This window comes from Streptopelia decaocto (assembly GCF_964273445.1).
Source record: "Streptopelia decaocto genome assembly, chromosome: 6".
NCBI classification, from domain to species: Eukaryota; Metazoa; Chordata; class Aves; order Columbiformes; family Columbidae; genus Streptopelia; species Streptopelia decaocto.
The window spans coordinates 46782190-46809016 of record NC_138660.1 but is presented as its reverse complement, the minus strand read 5'-3'; the positions used below and the strand labels follow the sequence as shown (position 1 = coordinate 46809016).

The 26827-nt window shown below is 38.3% G+C and overlaps 1 protein-coding gene across 2 annotated transcripts in view; it reads left to right on the top strand.

Moving 5' to 3' along the window:
• The window catches only part of METAP1D (methionyl aminopeptidase type 1D, mitochondrial), a 48653-nt gene that overhangs the window by 8628 nt on the left and 13198 nt on the right, over window positions 1-26827 (top strand). The window contains exons 1-5 of one of the 2 annotated variants that reach the window (XM_082057262.1): window positions 9094-12837; window positions 18016-18182; window positions 20659-20808; window positions 24239-24387; window positions 25086-25128. In XM_082057262.1, the coding sequence (XP_081913388.1) occupies window positions 12774-12837; window positions 18016-18182; window positions 20659-20808; window positions 24239-24387; window positions 25086-25128 (573 nt within the window). In that variant the 5' untranslated portion in view covers window positions 9094-12773. Of the gene's footprint in view, window positions 1-9093; window positions 12838-18015; window positions 18183-20658; window positions 20809-24238; window positions 24388-25085; window positions 25129-26827 lie in introns of those variants that run through there. The other variant, XM_082057261.1, reaches the window with a different exon arrangement.

Below are 26827 nucleotides of genomic sequence, written 5' to 3'. Positions count from 1 at the left end.
TCTTTGACAGTTTGACGTGGTGATGTGCCAACCCTGGATAGCTTGCCTTGCTTCTAGACACCACGTCCCACTGCTGTCAATCTAGCAATATTTATTAGCATTAAAATTTAATTTGAAAATATTTTGAAGTAATGCGATGGGAGGGGGAGTAGGTTACAGGTCAATTGTGGGGTTTTTTTTTTTCCTTTTTCTTTTTTTTTCTTTTTGACATTGTGCCTGTTCAAGCTGTGTGCATTTATCACAGTGGTTTCTTTCCTAAGTATTTCTATGTAAAATCAGTGTTTGTTAAATTATACTTGCGTGCCCAGTCTTTCATATTACATATATGAAAAGAGAAAGTATAGAAGGAGCAGCCTGTACATTGTACACTCTCTGCCTTACAGTTATTGCATCCTGTAGGAAGAGGCTCTTTGGCTAGAGCAGTGTTTTAATTTCATTTTTTAGTTTTCAGTTACACATTTCTGGAGTCTCCCTGACCACGACTGTTACCTGATGGCGCCTATATTTCATCAAGTTTAGACAAGCAGTCTACCTGGACTTAGGCCCAGAGGAGCTGCTGTAACTGATGAACATGATCCTCTCTGTGCCGGAATCCAAGACCTGTAGTACCACAGTTCCCAAGGGAATTGAAAGAAAACTGTGTTCAGGCCTCGCCTCCTGCATTTTTAATTTTTTTTTGTTGTTTTTGTGTAGTATTGCCTTGTACTGATGGGTAGCGTACCTCTCCATGAGTAAAATCTGGTTTTAGTTCATTGGTAATTAGGAGAAAAGATTCTTTTTAACCCAGACTGAAAACAGAAGCAGGGAAGAACAAGAACGAAGGCAGCAACAGAAGATACTCTGACATCTCTTGATTTCTGCTTACAAATAAAGTGACAAGTTATTAAACAAAATAACAAAAAATGTTGCAGCACTAGTGTTAGCATGAAGTGAAGTTTTTTTTACTGTGTTATCATTTTCATACTTCCAGATTTTAGTGGAGGCAATTGCATATTTTGATTCTGTTCTTGTATGTTTCCCTTTAATCTGTTTCATTCTGTTATAAAAGCTGCATTACATAAACATTATATATTATTTTAGCTGCAGAATGCTATCCTGGTGGATTTTTTCATTTAGAAAATGTTTGTAGAATTTTTTTATGATTCAACAGTGAGCGTTAGTGTTTAGTCTAATTAAATTTAATTGCATTTCCTGTATTGTTTTATTTTTAGTTTGCTCTTATGCCTTTATTTTCTTCAGGATTTGTAAATCTGACATCTTTTTTTTTTTAAAGCATGGAGTTGGCAGTCAGATACAAGCCCACTTTAAAGCAAATGAAATAATTATCTTAAAATTCTTCTACATGTGGGTAACGTGGTTTCTGCTTAATGATCAAGACCTGTATCTTTATGTTGTTTTGGATTTTGTGACCTTGTTAGTTTGTTTTCTTTTGTAAGTTTAAAAAATTAAGATGAAGAAGAGTGATTAAAAGCTGCTTCTTGTTCTAGCTTTGATTTCCAGGTCAACTGGACAGGCAGACAGAACACGTTCATTACTCTTTTAGCTACATACATTTTTGCCATTGGTCATTTTATCTTTTACTGCTCATATTTACCTTACTAACATGTTATACCATTACTTTTTTCCCTTATGTACTAGGAAAAAGTGTGGGAAAATTTGCCTTCAACTATTTTGGGGTTTTCTGTTGTTGTAACAGTTTATCTGACTGTTTTTCTAAACATGAGTTGTTTACCCTGGGAGTAACTACAGTGGCTGGAGAACTTGTAAAGCTCTGCATTCATGAATGTGAAGACTGAACAGATAAGGATTCTCAGATTTACTTATTTAAATCTAGTGAGTAACAAACATCTGAAATAAAGATATAATTACTAAAAATTCATTATTCTTTGTCTCTGGGTAGGGGAATAGAGGGTCTGCTGTAGCACAGTCCAGGTATTGTATTACAGTTCATATCTTCCAGGCTTCTTGTCTGCACCATTGACATTTCTGATGTTTAAAAAGAAAAAAAAAAAAAAAGGCATGAAAAAAAAATCATATCAAATCTTTTTAAACCTCTAAAAGATAAAAGTACAATTGTGGTATAATCACATTAAGAATATTTTTCCAGTCACCAGCAAGGGAACGAGTCACTGTTCTTGCTGGACAAAGTTCATTCTCTTTTTGTTAGTTAGCAAATGCCTAAGGAGTGAAGTTGTTTTCTTGCATCAGAGGCCGGTGGCTTCAGGTTTCTGTTGTCTGAACTGTAGGAGTCTCCTGTTCTGGAGGCTGTGCAGCAGTTTACGAAATAAGTAGGTGAGGGAGGCAGAGGCTTTTGGCAGCACAGGGGCTCTGTCAGCTCACTGCTCAGTGGCAGATCAGTTTGAGAACCTACGTCACAAATCTCACCTTTGTGTCTCATGAACTTCCCACTTGCTGGGATCAGTGCTCCTGGTGGGACCTGGGTTTTGGGGCTGATGGTTTGGGTGGCCTCAGGTAAACCATTGAACTTTCTGTGTCTTTCTACACCTACAATGCAGATATTTATCTACCTTCCAGGTGTGTTGGTTGAGATTAATGAGTTGTTTGTAAAGCACTTTGAAGATGAAAAGCACTATAAAAATGCTAAGTAGTATTATGTATGAGCTCTTGAGTGCATAATGGCTGTTTGCCTGCCAGTATTTAAAGCAATTTGTTGCACACTTAGTATGAAAGGCACTGTATGAAGTCAAGTTCTAGTTTCCATTTAAGAAAAGTCACTCATATTTTGTGTTCAGCGATTCAGGTCACACCATTGTTCTTCGGTATTATCTAGAGTGAAAACAGACTCTAGAAGATTTTTTTAAGAGGAAGTGTTTCAAAAGTTTTAAAACCAGGTTATTATATAAAAGAAGTTTCTTCTCTTTCAACCATTTCTTACCCCCTCAATATGTCTTTGGTTTTGTTTGCCAAATTTCCAGATCTCCTACCTTCCCCCATTTTACCAAATTATTTTTCTGTCCCTTCTTATGCTTCTGTCTGAACTGCTGTAACTTTTCTGTCCCTGACCTTTCCATCCATCTCCACAGTTGTCACCAAAGCTCCTGTTGTTTGCACCACCTCTGCTCAGCAGCTCTTGCCATGTTGCACAGGTTTCCTCAGCCCTTCATCTACCTGTCCCTCACTCTGGGCATTCCTGCACCCAGGCTTCCCCGGCGCTCCTGCCCCAGGAACTCTTCCACCCTGGGCACTCGCTGCCAGCCAGTGCTGCACGGTAAGATGCTCTTCTTCGATAAACACCAGAGTGAACTCCCTGCCAGACTGGCAGAAACATCCACAGATGGGGCAACATTGCTCTGTGTCTGAGAGCAGATCTGCCTGCCTGTGACCTCTTCGTTCATTGATCTTCAAGCTTTTTGAGCATGGGTTTTGCTAAGCATCCTCCAGCGGTGATGTTGACTCCCATGTCGGGAGCTGGAACAAATTGACATGAACTTGCTTTCTAAAAAAAAGTCTTTTCACAGTCTTTGGATGTGGCTGTCAAATTTCAAGGTTTCCTTGAAAAACAAGTTGAAAACAAATGCATCTTCTTTATTATGTATCAGCACCATATAGTCTATCTGGCTTGTATAATAAAATACTCACTTTGGCCCCAATCTTGGTTTATGCATCGGGTTAGAGATGTGAAAGAAACAAGTGCCCCATCTTAAAAAGATTCACACTCATATATAATTCCATAAGAGCAGTCCCCTTCACTTTTTAATATGTGTCACATAACCAGAATAGTACATGTTTTAATTGTAAAATGTGAGAGAGTGAGCATGAAAATTCGTATACCACAGGGTGGGGTCTTATAGTTTATTAGATGCAATTCAGGCAGGAAAATATAGTATGTGGCTATGTTTAATATGATAAGAAGTGTCAGAATTCTCTATTTTGTCTTAGTTATTGCATTATCTTGCTATGTTTTTAAAAGGATCTAGGAGAAATCATTTCAGGTAACATTTACAAGCTGCACTTTTCATTGGCAAACGGCATTATCTGTATGATCACTGGCTGTTCCTCGGCGGTAGTTCCTGCAGACCTTCCTGGACAAGAGAAGTTTGACTTTTTTTTTTTGTTTCTTTTTAATTCCGTTAAGATAGTTCATATTAAAAACATTATTTTAGTGGAAAACAATCTGGAAATGTTTTATGACATGGAAACAAAGTATGGAAAGTTTGTTCATTTATTTTGTTAAATGACTGATTCCGTGGGGAATTCTCTTTTTGGAGCTGTTGTCCTTTCCAAATCAGTAGATAGATGTCTTTCTCTTCTTAATTTCTGAACAAAGAGGAAAATGTTGAAAATGAAGTGTTCAACAGACTGCTCCACTGCATGGAAGCTTTAGAAAAGGGGAATAAAGGGCTCTTCAGAGCTCCTCAGAGGTCTTTTGGCAGACGCACTCTGTAGCGTGCAGCCTGAGAAAACTTTCATGAGTGTTTTTGAAAGTTGTACTGTTCTCTTTTGGATTTAGATAACAAATAACCAGGCACTCTAACCAGCTGTATAAAGCCTCCATCTTTCACATTTTAAAGATGTTTACTTAGGAATTTCAACCATAAATACTTCTGTTTAAAGCTTTGTTTTAATTTTAAATCAAGTTCATTTTGAACCACGAAGGCCTATTGCAGTAATTAACATGATCTAAATTTATACATTTACACTTACAGCATGTCCAATGTTCTCTAAAGGAATGTGTACGTTTCTCAGGTGATCTATTTCATGTTAAGTTGTACATAAACTTAATTAAGGTCATGCCTTGTGTATTTTTTAAATTATGAAAGTCAACAGACATGGCATAACATTGAAAGAAAATGGCAAAGAAATTGTTTGTTTCTCACATAAATTCCAGTTGTTCAGTCTTAGATTTTCTGATAGATACAGATGAAGACTGAGTTGGAAAATGGCAACAATGAGCTCCTAACTTCCTTCAGCAAGTCATGAAAATGAGGTACTTTATGTAATAGATGGTGCGGTCACTGTAGATCTGCTTGTGTGCGGCTCGGGTTTAAATGTGCTTGTAAACTCCTCTAGAGTTGTTGAGGTCCTTCTCCACTGGACAAACTGATGAGTCGTCTTGCAAAGACATCTTGGTTTGATGCTGAGATGAGGTGTTGCCCACAGTGGTTTGTGGAGGTCTGAGAATCAAGTCACACTGTTGCATTGTGGATAAAATGGGAGGTGGTGATAAGGCTTAATTTCATTGCCGTGTGCTTTCTGAACTAACACCTGTGAGGTGACAAGGCAGGTCTCACCTCAGAACTATTTCTGGTTGTTCTGCATGGATTATTATTAACATACTTCTTATGACTCATAACAGAGACTTAAAGGAAATGGGTATTCTTTAAATAAATAAATAAAGTAGTGGGACTTGTCACAGTTTATGAAGATTTGTTCATGCTCTGGTAGACCCTACTACTTCAGCAGAAGGTCAGCGCGTGAGAAGAATTCTCTTCCAGGAAAGCTTACATTGGTTCCTCTGAAAGATCAAGTTGTACCAGCACGAGTTATTTTGCTGGTATAGCTCTGTCCCAGGGGTTTTCTGAGTCCTATCATTACATTGTTGAAGAGGTTTGGGTTGTAGAGTACTCTCCTTAACTAATATATGTTTTCTGATAAAACTTTAATTGCAGAGCAACCCAAGGTCTGCAGGAGAAGACAGAAGACTTAAAGACAGTCCTGCATTTGTTCATTCGAGGTCTGTTGTATCCAAATAACTCTTCTGTCAAAACTATTTCACAAAATCAGGTATAGAATAAGGTAGCTGCTAGACAAACTTCGGCAGCTTTTGCTGTGACAGTATCCCCAGCTGTAGAACCAGGCTGGAGCTTGCAAAAGGGTTGGTGGGAGGTTGCCAGCTGGATGTTCAGCCAGCTGAAAATAATCTGCTGGGGTGGATGGAATAAAGGCACCAATTCTGTCACCTCTGGTGTGAGAAGTGGTGATGCTGGACTACCAGGCATCACACGGTGAATGGGCACGGTGGAGGCACAGGCACATCTCTTCTACTGACTGTGCAGCTGCAGCAGCAGCAGCCAAGTCAGAGTCAATTTTGCTGTAGCTGTTTGCTCAGTGAATGTGGGTCAGGAGCCCTGATGTGTATAAAGTTGTGGCCAGGGTCATAAAATTTGAATTCACAGTTACATCACTTTGCAGTAGGCTGTGCAGGGGCATTGAAATGGACTTTACATTTTCCATGATTAAAATATGCAGCAGGAGTCTTAGCGCATAATTGACTGAATTTGCTGATGTGAGAATGACTTTAGAGTGAAAAGGAGGTGAGACAACCTCCTGTGCATGTCTCGGCTATGATTTTGTCATAGTGTGCACAACACGTGACTTCTATTTTCACATCTTTCTTATACTTTAACACCAAAGGCTGTGCAGCCTTCTGTTCCAGTCATGTTAGATTTTGCTTAGAAGTAAAAAGGCACTTTCTTTTTTGTATCAAATTGAATGGGAAGCCTTTGCAAAACTTTTTATCCAATTAATATCTTTACAAATTTTGTCTCTTGTGTCATTTCTGCCTCCAGAGCTCTTTCTATCTAACCAAAGCTCCAAATAAATAAATACAAAAGTGAGCTGTGTTCTGGTTGAAACTTTTCCTCACTTGCAAGCAACTGGCACCTGTCAGAGCAACTGGGAGATCCAGGTGTGGGCTCCGGTTGCTGCCCACACAGGTCTGTCTCTCCAGTGGGCGACAGGATTGCAAATCTGTATATTTAAACTACAGACCTGTAACAACAACAAAAAAAAGAGAGTTGAGGTGGATATTTGACAAATCACGCAAGATAATGTAAAAGTTCTGAGTTGAGTTTGCAAATTAGTAACTGGTTAAGTGGGATGCCCCTGTGGAGAATTCCATGGATTGCTGCCCAGCTTTGCAGACAGGGTAGCTAAGCTTTCACTGAAGAAACGCCTGTCATATTTAGCTGGCAAGTTAAATAATCTTCACCTTGTGGAAAGCAGAACATTCATTGCTTCTTATAGATTTACTATCTGTGCAGTAAATCCTTTTCAGTCTAGAAAAAGGAGTTGGAGACTTAATATCTTGTGAAGACCCTTTGCTTACTCTATTGTAAAAAATCAGATGGTGGAGTAGTCCAATAAACTGTACATAGTGAGTGAGTAGCTTGGTGTGGATAATTTAGAAATGAAGTATTCTATTTTTTTTTTAAGTCTGCATGTGTGGGGAGTGTCTGTTGTGGGCCTTGCCATACCCATCCTTGGAGCACCGTATGTGACAGGGAGGTGTTAGGTGGGTGGCTGACAGCTGTGAAGTGTGCGCTGGCAGAAGTGATGAGTAGCCAGGTCAGGATTTGAAGGTGAGCAGCTCTGCCTGCAGTGCAACTGGGCTGCATGATCCCCTCTCCAGGGATTAAGCTGCTGCTGTAACTTGGGGTCTTTTGTCTTTGTTTCAACAAGACAAGTGCTGCTTGCAGTTCCACCAGGAAATCTTTTGCAGCCATATTATTGGGTTTTGTATCTCAGAATCAGAAATTTGGGGTTGTGTTGGCAGGTAAGTGGCCAGTGTATCTTCTGGAGAATAGATGTTATGTGTGCTGTGTCACTGACACCTATTTAGCAAATAACAGCTACTTTCAGCGGTAGCCGAAGCCAAAGGTTCAAGGGGTTAAGTTTTTGTTACTAGAAAATAAACTGAAATATTGATGGCTGTGCTGATATCAGTTTGTCTAAAGAAGGATGGATGTAGACAGTGGTTGCTGGTAAAGCCACTGTCCCGCAGCGGTAGGGAGGAGGTTGAGAGTCCCATGGCCTGCAGCCTCACATCCCATCTCTGAGGAGCTCGGACGTCCTGCATGTTGTCCAGCAGGATTTGCTGCGTGGTCCGGACACAGTGGGCTTTCCCAGGCAAGCTCTGCCAGCCCTGCTACACTGTAATGTGATCAAATGTGTCATCTCTGCCTTTAGAGAGATTTTATGCCGTGGCAGTACCTTGTATTTGAGGGAATCTTGACTGCTGGTGCTTTTTTTAACCCTAATTTTACATTCATTGAATAAATGAGTCTAAATGTGTGGCGCTGAGTCCTCCTTTTACTTTCTGCCTGTTTTGTACTTACGTTCTTCTCCTTTAGCACTTAATAGAGCAGCTCCCCTTTCCATGGGAGTGCTATATTATTTATAAATTACCATTTTATTTGCAATATGCCATGTATGAAATGGGCCATAGATGATGGTTACATGGGTTGAGAATCGAGCCCTTAATTTTGATGTGGTTTATAAACAATTGGCAATAAATGGCCTGATCCTGTGTCCTTTGACTCTAGTGTGAATTCTTTGACAAGTGTATTTACGCAAGAAGAGCCCGGCTGCCAGCGCAGCGTCAGCGGGCAGCGCGCCTTTGCATTCACCGCAGTTGCATGTCCTGGTGCCAAGAATGAATTTTGCCGATTCAGATTTGCTCCGTTTGTCAACACACAGTTCCCATTGAGCTCCACGGGACAAGAATCATTCTTGGCAGGGGGCCACGAGCAGTGGCTGCGGCCAGAGCTGAGCACCAGCCAGGGCAGCAGCACCCAGCCCGGGCTCCCTGCTCCAAAAGGCTCCCGCTCCAGCATCTGGTTGCTGTTTTTCGACTACTGGGAAGAGTCAGAGATAAAAAGAGATTTCCTAGGTTACTTTTCAAGGCACTTTTTTTTTTTTGGTGGCTGTCTGGGTGATTAATGTGAATAGGAAAATACTGTTGACCCATTTAAATCATGTTAGACAACATCCATTGCTCATCTGCATAATGAAATACACACTGAACATTACAACCTAAGTATAAGAGCCAGTGAACTACAAAAACTAATATTTTACTCATTTAGATTATGAAGTAAAATATAGGACATGAGTACTAATCACAGTATTAAATTTTAAGCCATGCAAATTGTAATACTCAGTGAAAAAGAACTATAAGTTGAAAAGGCTATTAGTATTTCAGCTTTAACAGTTAATTTGAGTTTTGTTTTTGTCTTTTTTTTTTTTGCTAGTGTGAAGCATTATATGCAAAACATTTAATAGTAAGTGCAGGAGTATTTGTTTTATTTCATTTTTAATTTCAATCACTAATGTTAGAAATACTAATTTGCAGTATTAAAATATAGTAACATTTTCTATTACTAAGAGTAAACTGTAATTTTAACTTGGATAAAAACAATTGGAAAAGGCAAATTATTAGCAACGAAGAGATGAAATAATTTTAAGCATTTATTTAAGTACTGAAGCAAAACCTGAGGCCTTTAAAAATATGGATTTCATCAAATAGAAACATCATTTTCAGCATTTTAAACTAAATACAAATTTTAAAGTACTGAACTTAGGCTTTCAGGTTTCTATGGTTACCTGCCTTTCCAGCAGTTTGGTGAGATGTGTAAATAGGCCTATGAGTCACTTGCAATTATTTGTTTTTTGTTTGTGATAGTTGTAATTCTGTGTTCAGTTTGAATCTAATATAGTTCACACCACATGCTTTGGTTTATGTATATTTTACTGCTTATGATTGACAGTGATTGAGCATTTCTTATGGAGTGCTTGGGTCTTTTTGTCGCACGTGATGCATGTTGGTACTTCTGAAAATGTAAACAACTTCTTCCTGCATCGCTGTTTGATAAACAGGGACTTTTATGATAAGAAAGAGGTCTTTGTAAATGTTAAGCACAGAGATAAGTAAAAGGTATTTAAAAAAATAAAATTAAAACAGCTCCCAAACATTGTACCTTACTCTTCCAATTTGATCCATAATCCTATCATTAGAATTAATTTTGTGACCCAAATGTTTATGAATAAGATTTCAAGTTATGCATTAATAGCACATACTAATAACTGACAGATTTAAAAATAAATATTTTTCATAAGGATGCTACAAGTTATCTGCAGCAAGCTCTTGATTGGAGCATCATCCTTGAGTAGAGCATCTTATTGAAAAAAAAAAAAAAGAGCTTGCTTTCACCACCACTGCAGTAGTTTAGTAGTTTAGACCTCATGTATTTTGAGGTCGAGGCTGTAGGATATAATTCTCCAACCTTACGTTCTTCACTCTAGCAAAGGACACGTACATGTTTTCTCAGTAAAGACTCACTGGCGTAATGTAACTTGTGTTTTCATGTAAAATCAAGACAATAAAAGTAGTTAACAACATTTAATACATGGCAAGAAACACTGCTGGCTGTCGTTTTTACCAAACGAGTAGTAATGTAGTCTTATTTTGTTAAGGTATTAATCCCAAAATTGCTAGCAGTGTACACATTTCTTAAAATTTTGAGGTAAGACTGGCTCATGATTCAGGAGTCATCTTGTAATTTTAGAGATTTGGCTGCAGGTGTATTGAAAATAATTATTGCAATGGGTCTTATATTTTGTGCAGGAAAAAGACTCCTGACTGCCCATTCTCTTCCCGTGTCTCAGGCTACGTGGTGGATCCTGATACACTATTCAGGAGCACTCCTAAATTTTCTGTGCAAAGACTGCTCTGATTTCAGCAGCCTTGCTCACCCACTGAAAGGGTTTCTGTGGGAAACATTTTGGTTAGTTGGTTGGTTTTTTGGTGGTGATTCAGACATATTTTTTCCTTTTCAGCTGGAAATTTAAGAGGTTAAAGCAGGGGTTATTTTTAACATTTAATACCTTATCGGGTGTGTATATAGGACACAAACATGCCAGTTGAAAAACAGTTGTTTTACAGAGCACCTGAAAAGATTTTATCCCCGTAGCATTCAATGGATGTTAAAGCTGTGGGTGGGTGTATATTAACAACAAGATTTGGTATTGTGTGTGTGTGTGCGCGTAAGGACTATCTGAAAAGCTTATTTGTTTAACCTGAAACAACTGCTATTTTTTAAACTGAGTAACTTGTTCTAACAGTTGCTACTTCCCTGTAAAGTCAAAATAACTAATACAATGGCCAATCTTTCAAACGAAAGTAATTTCTCTGATCTTTTAAAAAAACTAAAGATAGATAGAAAGTGACTGAAATATGTATTTAAATATGCAAACCTGAGCAGATATGTTTCTCATTCTAATTTATTCATTTTATGATAAATTAATGTACGCAATATAGGAATGCGGTAACATAAGAGGAATGTTTCTCCTGCTAGTCACAGAAGTTGAAACTTGCCAGATGGTGTGATCTGGAGCCTAAATTCCCCTCATATTAACTGTGTGTGAAAGTCTTAATATTGCTTTGTCCAGCTTTTGTATCTAACTTGTTTATTTTGCTGTGACACTTAATTAGGCAACAATTTCTTTTTATTTTCTACTCTGTTACTCTATCCGAGAGGGAAAATATGGTAGAAATAACACTAGGGCAGAAAGCTCTGTTGGAGAACTGCAATGCCCTGTTCCCAAAGTTAAGCCTGCACAGCCCAGTCCCATTTTCTGTAACAATTAATTTCCTTTGGTATATGAAAGAATATCATTCAGATATAGTTAGATTGTACTCTCTATTTTTTAAGTCCTATAATAAAATGAGAAAGTGCTGTTTAATGATACCAGAATTTTACTCAATCAGTGACTTTAATTTTTTATACTGGTTTGGCGTGACTCTGTGTGTGTGTGTGTATATATACAAATATATATATATATGTACACATATACATATACACAACTGCTCAGTTGGTTTAAGAGCTTTTTGAGGATATAAAATTAATTTTTCCTTTTCTACTTGTTGTTAAAGTTGCACTGTCGGTTGCTGCTGATAAAAGGTGGCACCGAGGCAGCTTCCTGCAGGAGCTATGGGGAGGGTCATGGCTTGTCATGACCTGGGCACCATTGCTTGAATGTTGTTATTATTGGGATGAAGTACCCTTAGGCTGTCATCCTTCCTGTAAATAGAAGAGGTTCTGATTCTCTGTGCTTTCCCAGTTTACCAACTTGTAGAACAGCTATTTTGTTGGCCCTAAGTTTTATTGAATAATGAATTAGAAGAATGGCATTATTGCAGAAGACACCGATTCATCATTTTAGTATGCTGGTCTAGACTGAGTCATAATAAGGAAAGCCACACAAGAATGTATTTCCATGTAGTTTATAAATTTACAACCAATTTTAGAAGTCCTTTGTATTAGCATACAGCAAACAAATTACTGGGTTCCACCCTCCATGAAGTAAGAGCAAAACTATAATAAGAAGGGAGCGTAGCTGGTCCTGAGGGCCAAACATGACTTTTTCCCATGTCATGGAGGAGCCGCAGCGGTGCCGGCAGAGGGACTGACTCTGCTCCCCTGGAGTCGCTCAGCGTTTGGCCATTGCCTTGCTTTATAGGTTTTTATGAGCGTAATGAGAACAGCAATTCTGTTAATGCCTTTATTAACTAAACTACTTCTGTTGTTAATTTCCAGTTAATTTCAATAATTAAAGAAAACAATGCCAATTAGAACATAGTGTTTGCAAGAGACTGGTCTGCATTTTGGTTTATCAGGGTACAGTCATAAGCATGCTGTTGAGGAGGGTTTCACAAACGTGTTGCTGTTGTAACTGAAGTCATATCTATCCTGATGAATATTTCATTTCTCCAATCATGCTATTAAAACCAGAGTGTTTTTACCCTTTCATTTCTGTTTTCTCTTTTCCAGTACCATCATGACAGCTGTGGCTGTGTCCTGTTTACAAATTGCTGCTAGTCACATTTTCAGTAGTCCTTGTGGGTTTTGCTTTCCCTTAATATGGGCAATTAGGAGGAAATATTTCTCACGAGCATGGACTTGCTCTTCTTGTAATGACATAGTCCTACAATCCAGGAAACAGTGCTGCATGGTGTCCATGTCCCTGATTTCCTGATGTGGGAAAAAAGTGTGGAAAGCATCTGGAGAGGAGGAGACCCCCTTTACCAGCTTGTTTCCTGTAAGCGAAATTGGAAGACCTTGTCTGTGCAAATAGATTTCAAAATAGAGTCTGCCCTTTGACTGTCTCCATAATTACACAGCGCGCTCTGTATTTTATTTGGCTGCCAGAGCAGTTAACCCCTGGAAGTAAGGGGCTGGTGATGGCGTGACCAGCACGGGTATGCAGACATGACCATGTGAATGCACTTTTGTTTGGAGAAGCCTGTCGTTAAGACCTCTTTACAATATACTTTTACCCAATTTAAAAATTATTACATGTTGGGTTATGTTGATTAAGATATGTTATATCCTTAACGTACAGAAAACGTGGAGATATTAGTTGCAAAAAAGGGGGGGGGAAAAAAAGTTCTTTCTTAGCTTTGATGTAATCAACATCTGTCAACAGAATGAATTTGCTTTTGTTTAATTTCAAGGGCTCTTGTCCTCCTGCTTTGCCCAATCCATTTCTACTCCTGCCTCAGGCATTTCCCTATGTTGTTCTTTTTTCCCCCCTTATTTTTTTCATAGCAAATGCACAGGTTATTGCTTGTGAAATGTGAGCTGCTCTTCTGCTACACAGGTTACACAGTTGGAGAGATTCTTTAATCTTTCCTATCCTGTTTTTGAAGCTTGGATGTACCTTTGCAATATGGGGATTACAAAGTCAGTGTTTTATTAGACAGAATTACAATTACAAGTAGAGATCTTTAAAACCACAGCCATTATTTCAGATTGAAAAATAGGAACATTTGTTAATTAACTGTAAAAAACTGTATGTTCTTCCCTAGTTGCACTGGTTGGATTCCACATATTGTTACCCCTAGTGATTTTTAATACCTCACTTTAAACTTTATTCCTCTGAAGTTTCAGCAAAATGAACACTTGTACAAGAAGCAAAATGATGATATATTATAAAAGTGACCTGACAAGCCAAATTAAAGATCTCTAGCGTTTTATACTCAAATGCATATATACCAAGAAAATCTCCACAGTCATTTTTTTTTCAGTTTAAAGAAAAATATTCACATATTTTGAAAAGAGTTATCAGAACAAGGCTTTTGATGTTGTTAATTGTTCATATATATTCAATAAGATTTACTTTGTCAAGAGCAAGTTGTTTTTATTTCCTAAATTGGTTGGATATTAATTCTTGTAATCCTAAATAATTTTGGTACTGTGCTTCTGTTGATACTATGACAAAATTATTTTAAAATATGTTCATTTTATTTCTTGGCTCTTTCAAGATGTACCATTGTATTTATTGTAGCTTAGATCTGCCATGAAGATTACGCTTCGGTAACATTTTTGCTGATTGCTTGGAAATTTGAATTCTTTCAAAAAGAAATACTAGAAAAATGGTTGCTTACAATCACATTTGATGAATTATGTAGATGAGCAGTTTTTTGCATGGCTACTCCATACCTCGTTAATTGAAAACATAGCAGATAAATTGCTGTAACTGTTAAACAAGAAGCATTAGAAAAGGGCTTACGTGAGAGTTCATTTCCAACATCTCCCTTTAAAAATACTTCTTGACCAGAGGGAAATCGCATTTAAATGACTAAAATCAACTTAATTAAGGGTCATTAATAGAGATACACATAAAAAACTCTCTACTCTGTGAGTGAAATGGGAGCATTTCATTATATAGTGTAGCATGCATGAACAGATAACAATTAAAATAGACCTAGAGTAAAAGGCTAATAAATATAGGGCACATTGTGCTGCAAAATCAGTCACTTAAAATGCTCCCACCCATCATCTCACTTGAATTCTGTATTCAGCCCCTTTGGCTGACTCATTTAAAAGAAAAAGAAAACGTAATCTCCACACAAGATAAATTCATCTGGTAATTCACAAAAGCTCGCAGTGTGTATTTATTTTATTAGTACAAATTAAGGTCTGGAAGGTATGCTGCGGAATCCAGCGGCTCCGGCAGGACACGCGTGTGGCACATGGCGCGGGGTGAGTCACTGCGAGTCAGGGGAGCAGTTCTCTGTAATCTGTGCTCGTACGTCGTGTCTGCTGATGTGATTTCAGTTACGCTGCTGATAATTCTTCTTATTGCAGCTGATAGTAAACATTCTGCTGTTTGTGGCAAGTGACATAGCCACGCTGTTGGGGGAGAGAAGAAACACATGAAGGGTCAACTTTGCGTCCCGGCTGTGCTGGTGTGTTACCAACTGCCCAGCCTCAAACCCAGGGCTCGCTCCGACGGCTGCAGGTTCCACTGGAAGCTGCACAAACCCCACACTTATAAACTCTCTTGCAGTAATTAATATTCACAGAAAGCTTAACAAAAATTATGTGCCTGAGCGCCAGTGTTGCAGAAGTAACTAAGGCACTGAGAAAAGCTTTGGTAGGTGTAAGGCATGGGGAGGAGGGGATATCTGAGCCAGACGTGGAGAATACAGCCAGTTGTTCCTGTCTCCAGTGATTGATGATGTTGCTATATCGAATTAGCTGTGAATATGGGAGCTTAAAAAATAAAAGGAGCTGTGGAGACATTAGGAAGGCCTTCTTAAGGAAGGAAGTGTGTGGATGTAGTCCAGATTTTCATTATAGAACAGTAACTTCATTATGTTTTAATGCCACTTTATTTCATTTTATTTTTACTTTCTAGGAGAATGTTTTCTGTTGTAATTTTTTATATTCCAAATAAAGGTTTGGTTGTCCAGTGTTTATAATTCTTGCGTTGTATTATAGGAGTCTTTTTATACTGTGGTGATATTTATTTGGTTGTCGCATTTCACCTGTTCAAGTAGTAGATATTTTTGTATGCATCTGGTTTGTAATGAATAGTTAGTAGAATAACAACAGACTACAGTACCTTATTATCCTGTAATCTTGTGACAACACTTACAGTGTATCTTTGGGAAAATAGAGGTAAAAATTTTATTCCAAATAAAAAGGTATCCCTTCTGAACGTGGGATAGTCAATACGTATGCACCCATGAGTATAAACTGGTTTAATGTATTTAATAATGTGTATTTGGGACATTTGGAGTTTTACTGTTGATAATTGACAAGCACACTTGTACCTTCCCCAGTTAAACTTCAATGTGGTAGACTAGGTGCTTGGGCAGCACGCTGTGTGTCACGGAGGGCATTTGAAATACATGTTCACACATTGATATCCACATGGACTTTAGCTGACCACGTCAGTGAGTGTGGGTTTTCAGTTTACTTATAATGCCTTCAGCTGCGATAAGAGCAAGGTACTTGCACTGCGCTCGGTAGAAGAGCTAACTCAGCTTACACTGGTGGACTGATTACTACTTCTCATGACCCAAAAGTTGCTGCCCCAGCAAATTCTGTGCTTTCAGCTTCCAGAAAGGAATGCAAACTGGCCAGGGAGTTTGTAGGATGCTTTGGAGTCTTTGGATGCACTTTTACATTGTGCAGGTTAGATGGCTCAGATTTTTTATTTTTTAAATGGACAATGATTATTTTTCTTGTGAAGGAGACCCTAGGGAAGCAGTAGATGACGAGCTTGTTGGTTAAATGATAAAACATCACCAAACCAATCCACCCTCGGTTAACTGAGCAGCCCCACTTCCATGGAGACACTTGAAGGAGGCAACATCCATTGGGGTACCAGCTTATACTACGGAGAGCTTGATCTGAGCTTCACTCTCCAACTCCACCATAGTACTTACAGCCAATCTAAAACAACAATAAAGATTTGCTTGCATTGAGTAAAAGTCTCTACAACTTTCCAGGTGTTATACAAATTCTGATATTCGTAAGTAAACATAGCACTGATCAGTGTGCAAAGAGACAGTCGGAAACACTTCTAAAGCAAACCCTGTGCAACTCTTAATTCATTCTGAGTTGGGGCTCCAAAAAAGGTGTGTAACTTGAATCTCCTGTATATCATGGAATGTGGTAAAAGGGCTGTCTATGAAGCCAAGTGTGCATGTGGAAGGAAAACTTCTGCATCTGGATATGATAAATGCAACCAAAGGAAGGGACAATAAAAATATGCAAGTTACAGAAGAAGCTTTTCTTATAAAGTAAAAAATAAATCATTTCTACATAGTTACGAAATGTGCAATAGATTATTTTCTTAATTTCTGGGATTAAAAAAAAATTAGTTACTTCTGTTTAAATGAAACCACTTTCTTTTTGCTAAATTTATTCATATGGGTTAGTTGCCACAAAAGATTGCTCTTGTGTTTATATACATATGACATTTTTCAGAAGCAGATTAACTATTATGTGAAACTTACATTTCAAAAAACCCTTCTGTTTAGATTGTAGAATGTTTGAGTAATGGAAATATGCACTACATGTAATTGTAGTTTAATTGGGCAGTGTCAATAATCCTTTTGAATTGAGTATATTTCCCGGTTGTGATGCTAGCATTGTCTTTTGTGATGCATTATTTTGATTTTGATGTCTCTGACAACCTTTGGGCCTCGATGCCTTTCTCGTTCCTTTTTTTTTCCTTCCTTTTTATTATTTTTTTTTTTTTGAGGCAAAATGTGTCGTTGCCCAACAACTAAGTTTGAGCAATGAATACTCTGATGAACTGTCATCCTGAATTCCCATGTGTCTTACATGGAAATCTGATTAGAATATTCCAAGTCAGTTACAAATTTTAATCCCTTCAATTGCCTTTGGCCAAGATTAAAAGCATCTCTTGAAGTGTGTCCCGTTGCCCTGCTAGGCAGGACAAACTGAACCCTGTTCCTTGTGTCTGCCACAAGATTAACTCAGTTATGCTCAAATGTGTGACTGGTTCAGCAAAAATGCAGGTGCCTGAAATCAACATTAAATCATTTTTTTCTCACCTCTTTTCTTGCATTGTCCCTTATTCACCGTTTCCCATTGCCGTGAACAGTGCAGCTTCTAGCCGTGCAAATTGCGGCAAGCAGGGGCCAGTGGGAGCATCACTCCTGGCTGTGAGCTTTGGAGAATGTCTCCACGCTACTTTTTAATGCACCGAACCAAAATAGAACTGGTATTTTATAAAGCTTCAATGTGTTGTTTGGGGAGGTTTTTTGTTCTCATTGCTTCTCAATGTTAATGCTCTGTCTTTAACAGCACAAGATTGGAACAATTTGAACTGCCCTTGGCTGCTACATGAGTTCTGTGGTTTGTTGCACATGATGCCTTTCTTTTTACCTACTTTCCATTTTGTGATGTGGTAGCAGAAAAAAAGGTTTACCGTTTTTAATTTCTCTGTTAACAGGTTCTGTGACTGGCTGCCACATAATCTTTTCTTCGTGTGATCATGTCTACCTGCATAGGCAGCCAAGCAATCAGCAGCGAAGATGCTTCTTTTTTCAGAGACAAAGAAATACTGCTTATAGTGTAGTTTGGCCAGCCATGGTTTCTCCAGCTCACCCAGTTCCTAAGGTATTGCAATTTCTATTATCTAATCTGTTCTTCAGTCAATATAAAGTTCGACTGTAGGCATGTTCAAGTGTATTTGCTGTCCAGTAGCTGGAGGTTTCGATCACCATCCTGTGGCTTGGTCTGGTATTTGGAATAGAAGCATTGGCGAGATGCGTTTTCAGCTGCCTGCCATGCCTACACGGTGGCATATCTCATTATTAGGGAGTTTAAACCCAGGGCTCATTCAGTTACGGTAGTATAAATGTGGAATATTATAATCATCTGTCAGCACTTAGCACTTCTGGGCCCAGACTCTCATTTTGGACAATTACAGTCGGTCCTACCAAAAGTCAGTAGGAATCATTCATGATGGTCTGAGTCCTTTTATGTATAAATCTCTAGCAAGCTGATTATAATACTATTTACATTCTACTGAAAGTTTTGCTAATTGGTTTTGTCAGATTTAGGAAGAGAACACAGAATACCTGCTGGTAGCTGCCATGCAACCCCACTGCACGTTCTAAACTCAAAAGGACCTTTTTCATGCAATTTTAGCCTGTGTTTCATTCCTAGGTTCCGTTCCTTTCCTTTCCTAGGTTCCTTTCCTCTCCTTTCTGTTTCCTTCCCTTTCTGTTCCCTTCCCTTCTCTTCCCTCTTTCCCTTCCTTTTTTTTTGTTTATTTACAGCTTACAGATTAACTGCTTAGTATGTTTCCTTTACCCAAAAGAAAACCAAGGTACCCTTTCTAAACAGTGCTTTTCAGGATGTGTATTAGTACTTCTTTAAATTTTATTTTTCATTTGATTATAAATTTCGTATGCAAAATATGAGGTATTTCCATGGGCCAGAAATAGTAAAAAGTTGTTAGATAGGAAAGTAAATAAGGGTGCGGTATGTAGGGCTTCTACACCTAAAAGGCTGTGAAAACTCTGTGTGCAGGGAGAACAAAGGGTTACATGCTTTATGTATTTTTGAAGGTTTAAAAATTATAGCACTTAAAAAGTTTTGGGGTTTTTTTTTCTGTATTTAGCTGCTTCTTTTAGGATGAAGATGGAGAAATATGTTGTCACACTGAAAAGTTGTCTTCACAGATCTCAGGGTTCTCAGACTGTGTAAAAATCAGTCCAATCCTTCAACTCTGAAAACTTGAGGGCAAAGTGATTACTTTATAGAGAGTATGCCCAAAATCACATTGTAATAACGTGTGAAGCTGCATACACAGACTTGCGTGTCTGCTGCTTTGGGCTTCTCCCTTAACAGATCTGACAGGTCAGCACAGTCAGGTCTCAGCAGTTACTAGATCAGGGGAAAGCCAGAGTTGCTAATACAGCAAATGTAATTTTTTTTCTTCTAAATTAAGTCCCAAACTATGCAATAGGATGTTGCTAGGGTTGATATGCCATTAATTTGAATGAAATGTAAATCTGAAATTCTGTTGACCTGAATCCACTGAAGATAGTTTCACTTTTCATCAGAGTAGAAATGAAATACCTGTAGGAATAAAAAATCTTCCTATTTAAAGTCCCACTAGAGCTAATTGGTTGCACTGCCTTTCCTCACTCGTACAGTCTGATGTTGTATGGTCTTGCTGTGTACAGCCCAAGTACCCACTTTGGTTTTTGCCCACCAGCCTGATTCTGTATGTTGTGAAGTCAGTGCAAAACTTGCCCCATGGCCTGGCTGTGGTGGACGAAGGGACCCTGCCCCAGCCAGTGAAGCAGCCCCTGGCTCTCCAAGAGAAAGTCCATTTCCATCTCTGTGCAAGATGTTACAGTTATTATTAGTTTGTTGTGTTCATACAGTTGTCAAGAAATTATTGTGGATTTTAAAAAAACAGGAGTGAAATTTTACTTCTACATGATTGCTGAGAACTTTCTGGGCAGAAAAAAAAGAAAATTTATTACACTTTCCTTGACACAGCGAATTTGGACACCTTCGCATAGTATTGTAGATGGGTAGCATATGACCTAGATTAATAGGTAAAACCTCTAAATTAAAGTAAGTTAAATCCTAAGGTTCTCAGTCAAAAAACAATCTCGTGGAAGTTAACAGGAGTTTCATCTGAGTGAGAAACTGAGGATTTGATCAGTTTAATATTTGAACCTAATTCTGTACATTTGTCCCATCATTTCTAGTGTTTAGTGCCTTTTTTAAAAAATGTGCCTATTTGCAAAATAAAATGAAAGAGTTTTTAAATCCCTTTCTCACTGTTTTAAAACTTGCGGCTGTCTGTGCTGGAAGTTGGGTGCACTATCTGGGGTTTCAGCCCTGGAAGGTTAACAGACTGTACAAGTCAGTAGTAACAGGCAATGTTAAGTTCAAAAGGGCAGTGGAAGAAATACTGAGGCAGCCTTGAGGGTTTGCCCTGATGGCTTAGGAAGGTCGATACTACGACAGAAAGGGCAAGCTGCCATGAAGCAGGAGGCAGTATCTGAGAAAATGATCCCATTGTCATGCTCAGTTTTCTGATCTTCATTTTCAATCCTTTTTCTCTAAGCACATAAAGAAGCCAGACTATGTGACGACAGGCATTCTACCAGACTGGGGGGATGACATAGAAATTAAGAATGAAGATCAGATTCAAGGGCTTCGTCAAGCTTGTCAATTGGCCCGTCATGTCCTGCTTCTGGCTGGAAAGGACTTAAAGGTAACAGTTACAGAAGTCCCATAGCAACTTGGATATCTTTTATGCCTTCACTTATTTTGTTTTTTCTACTCTTTTTTTTTTGTTTGTTTTACTTTCCCTTTAATGTGTATCCAGCTTTAAGTTAGATCCTGAATAAAGAAGGTTTTATTAACTTTTGATCCAGTCCATGTTATGCCTGTTTAGTTATTTCTATATTTTGGACCTATGTAGTACTTAGAGTGAGTTGCTGGCTCAGGTGTAATATCTCTGTCTGCAATTTCCCTCTGGTCAGATTGTGCCAAATCACGTGAGTTGCTTATAAGGCCCATGCTACATTTTTCCCTTTCGTTTCATGGCCTGTCCTCGTCCTGCTTTCCAGCTCCACGTGTGTGCATGTCCGGAGGACTGGTTTCCCTCCTCCATTCCCGTCCATCCTTCAGCCCTTCGCTGTCCTGCAGGGTCTGGCACAACACAAGTCGTAGAACTGCTGTTGGCAAAAACAGCTGCCAAATTCCACAAAATTTTCCAAAATGCATCAATAATAAAGGCTCATGGTTTCCAGTAATGTTTCTACAGTATGTTTTTTGGGACACCTTCCAAGTTAAAATGTACTGCTACAAGGTTTTGCAGATGAAGGAGTGCTTTTTTAGCCTTACCTTGGTATTTCATGTAATAGCATACTGGATAGGGTAAAATGGGTTGAGTGGCTATGAGATGCAGAAATACGTGTGGACTATAGGTCAATGCTATTGACTGAAGAGGGGAAAAAAATTATCAGTTCACCATGCATTTTTCTTTCAGCTATCATCACACTTTCCCAGAAGTCTAATTGTGGAGCTGGGGTGGTCAATAACAAAACTGCCTGAAGCTTTAATATTACATATGTTCATGCATGTTTAACTTCTTTATATGCAATTATTTCCCAGTACAGTAAAACTTACTCATGTGAAGTTAAGGGCATATACGTGTTTCTGAAGGATCAGGATGCAATGTGAGTTCTGAACAAGAGCAATTTTTCACTAATACTCTTTGGTTATTGTCATATGTAAAATCCATATGTATGCAGCACAGTGTAGCTTATGATGCAGATCATAGTATGTGCCAAATCATACATAATAGCAAAATGCTACGTACATGTAACTAATATTTTGAAGCAAGGTGTGTAAGATAAGCATTACGTGACCAGGAGCTGTGGACTGGGCGGGAGGTGGCACTTGGAGTTGCAGTGCCAAGGCTGCTGCCCGGGTCAGCCAAGGGGTGAACTCCATTTTACACCAGTAAGTGTTTGGCCAAGACCCTCCTGATTGGGAGGAGGCTCCAAAACCCTCCCTCATCGACAAGGGAGAGTCTTCTGCTTTCCAGCCTGATGCTGCACGTGGCCAGTTTATACTCATTTGTTCTTGTGCCAACACCGCTATAATTTAAACAGCTTCCTGCCTTTCCTTCAGTCTGTCCCCTTGATGCAGTAATAGAGCTATTACAGCTTTCACTGTGCCAGACTAAACAAACTGAGCTCCTTTAGGCTATTCTCAGAAGGTAAACTCTGCATTAGTATTTTAAATGAAGAGCCCCATCCCTCCACCTGTTCCCGTTGTCTTGCTGAACCCATCTTGCATCACAGCCCTCCAAACCAGCTCTCACTTGTGCTTCAGCTAATGGCAGCAACATGCCCCAGTATAACAAAGATGCATTATGATGCATGGATGCAGAGGGACAAAGTTTGGGTTGAGTGTAGTTTTGATATTACCATTTAGTGCCCATGGGACTTAAAGATACAATATGGTATTATATGTGATAGCATTTACTGGGCTTGAGGAAAAGATTTGGAAATAAAGCAGCAAATTCTATTACATGGAAGTATTTTGTTAGATACCATCACATTGCCCTGTCCAAAATAAAAGATGAGGTGCGCGGCAGAGGCCTCCCCAGTATTGCCCAGCTAGCAAAATCTCCTTTAAAAGTAACGCAGATACTGTTAAGAGCAGAACTTTTCACAGCGTGTGAGCCTCCTATGCAGAGAGTACAGATCTGTCTGCTGAGTGTCCAAAAGCCACGTTGAATTCCTTGAGCTGAGCAGCAGCAGACAGCACCCAGTCTGGTGCGTAGCGGTTCAGGTTGCCTGTGGGCTAGAGATGATAGATGGACATGTGAAGGCAGGAACAGCAAACTTGTATTTATCCAGAACCGATGGCTGCAGTATCCCAACAGGCAGCACGCGGGGGTGCAGCTGCCGTCCCAGCACAGAGGCTGCAGCAGCTACTGCAAGGCAGGAGGGTTGCACAGTAACCCCAAATCCTGGCCTCGAGTGGGTTCATTCACTCCTCATCTGCCCAGCCACGTTTTTGTGCTGAACAACTTGCAAGCTGAGCAAATAGACCTGGTTTTATCCTCAGCACAGTACAGAAGTGCATTTTGTGGTATTCAGCGTGCGTGATCACGGAATATTTCAATATATGGATAAGTAATGCCTCCTGTGCCACAGCCTACCTATATTCCACTTGTTCCTAAAAAGTCCTCCAAAATCACAGCCACTGTAGTGTATGTGTACAAAGTATGATTTTCAAAGACTCAAAACTCATTCAAATCAAAATCAATTTGCAGAGGAACCCTCCAAGGCACTTCTTCTCAATGAGGGAGGTTTCTCTACCAAATTTCAAATTTCAGCTCTAACCATTCCAGACAGAGGGCTGATCCAAAAGAAAAGTGAGAAGAATGTTATTTTAAATGTGTACGTTTTCCACTCCACAGATACTCAGAAATGGCTGAATGATTTATGAGAGGGGTTTTTTTAATTTGTAAAATCATGAGAAAAAAAATGAATATAGAAACCGTCAAGCATAAAAATGAAGATTTCTAAAAATTATGGATAAGCGCTTGTAGATTCACTGTGATCATCCAGGCTATGGTAACTTTAAGTAAAATATCCTCAAGATACAAAGCCAAATATTTAAATCTTTTCTAAAATTAAAGAATACTTTGAAAAACAATTTCATAAAATACACAAGTACATTAGGATAAATGTACTGGGCAGTTACATGAATTAAGATCCTTTCTTTTACAAATAAAAAGGGAAAGTGATGTGTTTTAAAGGACTGAAGGCATTAAAATCAGACATTCCTATAGCAGCCACTGAAGCAAAATGCCATGGAAAATTGGTGTCTTTGAGAAAGCAAATGTGGAAAGAAGAACGGAAAAGCAGCAGACAGTATTTTAGGTTTTCTAGGAACCTTTGAGTGCTCATTTCTACTGCATGCTTTATTTAAAACCTTTTTCTCTTTAAAAGAGAGGTCCAATATATCAATAAAGTGTATCATACAGTTTAGTGCTTTGTATCAAAGCAGCATATTTGAAACATCCAATATTTCATTGAAATGCTTGGCTGCGATCACATTCAGTAAATATGAGGAACTCTCTTTGCTTTTTTAACAGGATGTTATGTTTGATATTTTAGGTTGGCATGACAACTGAAGAAATAGATTCCATTGTTCATCATGAAATAATCAGACAGAATGCCTATCCTTCACCTCTGGGCTACGGAGGTTTTCCAAAATCTGTTTGTACTTCTGTAAACAACGTGGTATGTCATGGTATTCCTGACAGGTATTTCCTCAATAATATACATTTTGCCATCAAGAATGGAAATGTTAAACTGAAATTAATAAATTGCGTTAAATATTGAATATAGTTCAACTTAACTGAATGTCATATGGAAACCTATTGCAGACGCTTACCATGTTACCACATGGTGCTGATAGATATTATATGAAGTAGGAAAAAAATGTTATCCTGTTTGCCCAAATACTTTTAAAAAATAGCATAATGCCTTTAGAGTTGAGTGTGTGGGGAAAAAAAATCAGTGCAGTCTGATATTTTTTTCCTCTAGCAAAATAAGAATAGGATAAGGAATAAATAGATTTGAATTTATGTGGTGTTTTGTTTTTTTTGTTACATATTTATTTATTTATTTATTTATTTGCAATACATTCAGCTACTCACAAAGAAAATATGAACCCTAGTGAGAGAAAAAGAATAAATACAATGGTAGGTTTTTCAGGTGTTGATATGTTTTTCTGGTAGTTGTTTCTCATTATTTTATATTCAGCTATACTTGTTCTCTAAGTAGTTAGAGCTGAACATTAAAAATAGTTATTCTGTTTGCCTCTGCCTTGCTCCATCACAAAATATCCACCCTCTGATTTTTTATGTATGTGTCATTAGGTGTTTATTCTTATTTTCCCTTTGTTGGGAACTGTCTGTCACCATTATTCCCCTTTTTTCTTTTTCTGTTTATGTTTCAGTCGACCTCTTCAGGATGGAGATATTATCAACATTGATGTCACGGTGAGTAATTCATATAAAAAAATAGTCTTTGATCAACTTTAGAATCACCAGTAGCAACAGGAAGAATAGTGGATTGGAGATGGGGGATGCACAGATGGATGTGCTGTTTACTTCTGAGCCAAGGCACAAGCAGCTGGTTTCCTTTTTTGTTTTTAACTGTGTGTTTATTCCAGCTAGACCCAGGCCTGACTTGAATTTAGGACTGGAATCAGATGCACTGAGATCAATGTTGGCCTAAGTGAAATGTCAGCCCAATCCTGCTATGTGTCATGTTTTTGAGAAGGTGTAATTGTTATTGATCCACTGTGTAGTTAATGCAGAGCACCACAGTACTGGGCAGCAGCTGAAGATAGATATGTATGAGATGAGCTAACATGAAGAAAGCCAGCATTTTTCCTTCACTCTGCCAAGATTGATCTTCCTCTTCCTGCTGATTTTGAGTGGGGCCTGTCATTATCTTACTCTGTCATTAGAGGCTACATTGGCCTGTGTATGTCAGTCTATTTGGACAGCAACTCTTTTGCTAGCAGTGTTCCCTACATTTATTAAAATCCCCGAAGGTAGTGTTGTGTTCCATTTCTGGTAAAAAGCCCTGAACCTTTTGCGCAGAAACAGAAATAGTGTGATATAACCATGACTTAATATTTCCAGGGAATGGTCAATTATAGCTATTTAAATAAACACTGGCTGGATTTTCTTAGGAGCAAGAAAGTGCAGAAACTGGAAACCTAATTTGTGTTTCATTTATGGGGAAAAAAAATCTCTTGCAGAAGCTTTTTTTTCTTTTTACTGTGTATGTTTTTATTTTTCCAAAGTGCAGCTTATTTCTAATATGAACACAGATGTCTTTTTAAGTCACCATTATTTTGCAATACTAAGTCACACACAAGGGAGTAACATCTTATAAGAAATGACTTTTTTAATTGTTAAAGAAACTCCTGGTGACTTGATAGTGTTTTTCATGGGCCCAAATTTCATACTGGCAGAAGCAAAGAAATGTCCAGCAGACCCACCTCTGAGCACGAGGCTCAAGCTTTCTAAAATATTTTTTCTATGAAAATCAGGGTCTGTGACCTTTTTCCAATGGTATACTTATGTGTGATCCAGAACTGGGTTTGTTGGGTTTTTTCAGTCTTACTACATTCTTCCCTATCTCCATACTTTCCAATTATAGAATTCTGAATATCAGGTTTACACAGTGCAATGTATTCTTTTTAAAGTATATTTTTGGCCTCAATTTTTACTTTGGTAAACCGGTGTATCTTTGCTCATTATATTAGACTAAATCTGTTTGCAACAGCGAAGGATTTAACATCTGGTTTCTTTGTATTTTTCATTTGATTTTTTTTTGTTTTATCTGTCAGGATAATAGTGACTCCTTAGATTAAAAAAAAGGTGTAGGTTCCTGTCACAGATACTTTCCATGAGAAACCAAACCAAACATTTTTATATTAATAGAGTGCACATATTTTGTCTGCTCTACTTCACAAATAATGTCTGACTAAAAATTAGTGATCTTTTTTAATATTTATTTTTATCTGTTTTCTGTTTACCCTCGTAAAATAAAATAAATCTTGAAGTTTCTGTGAATGTGAAGATTCCTGCAAGGATGGGAATTGCTGATTATCGTTGTAAAGTTTTTTCTTATCATTTAAAACTGAACGTTGCTGTGTTTGACTATCACTCAGTTCCAAAATAT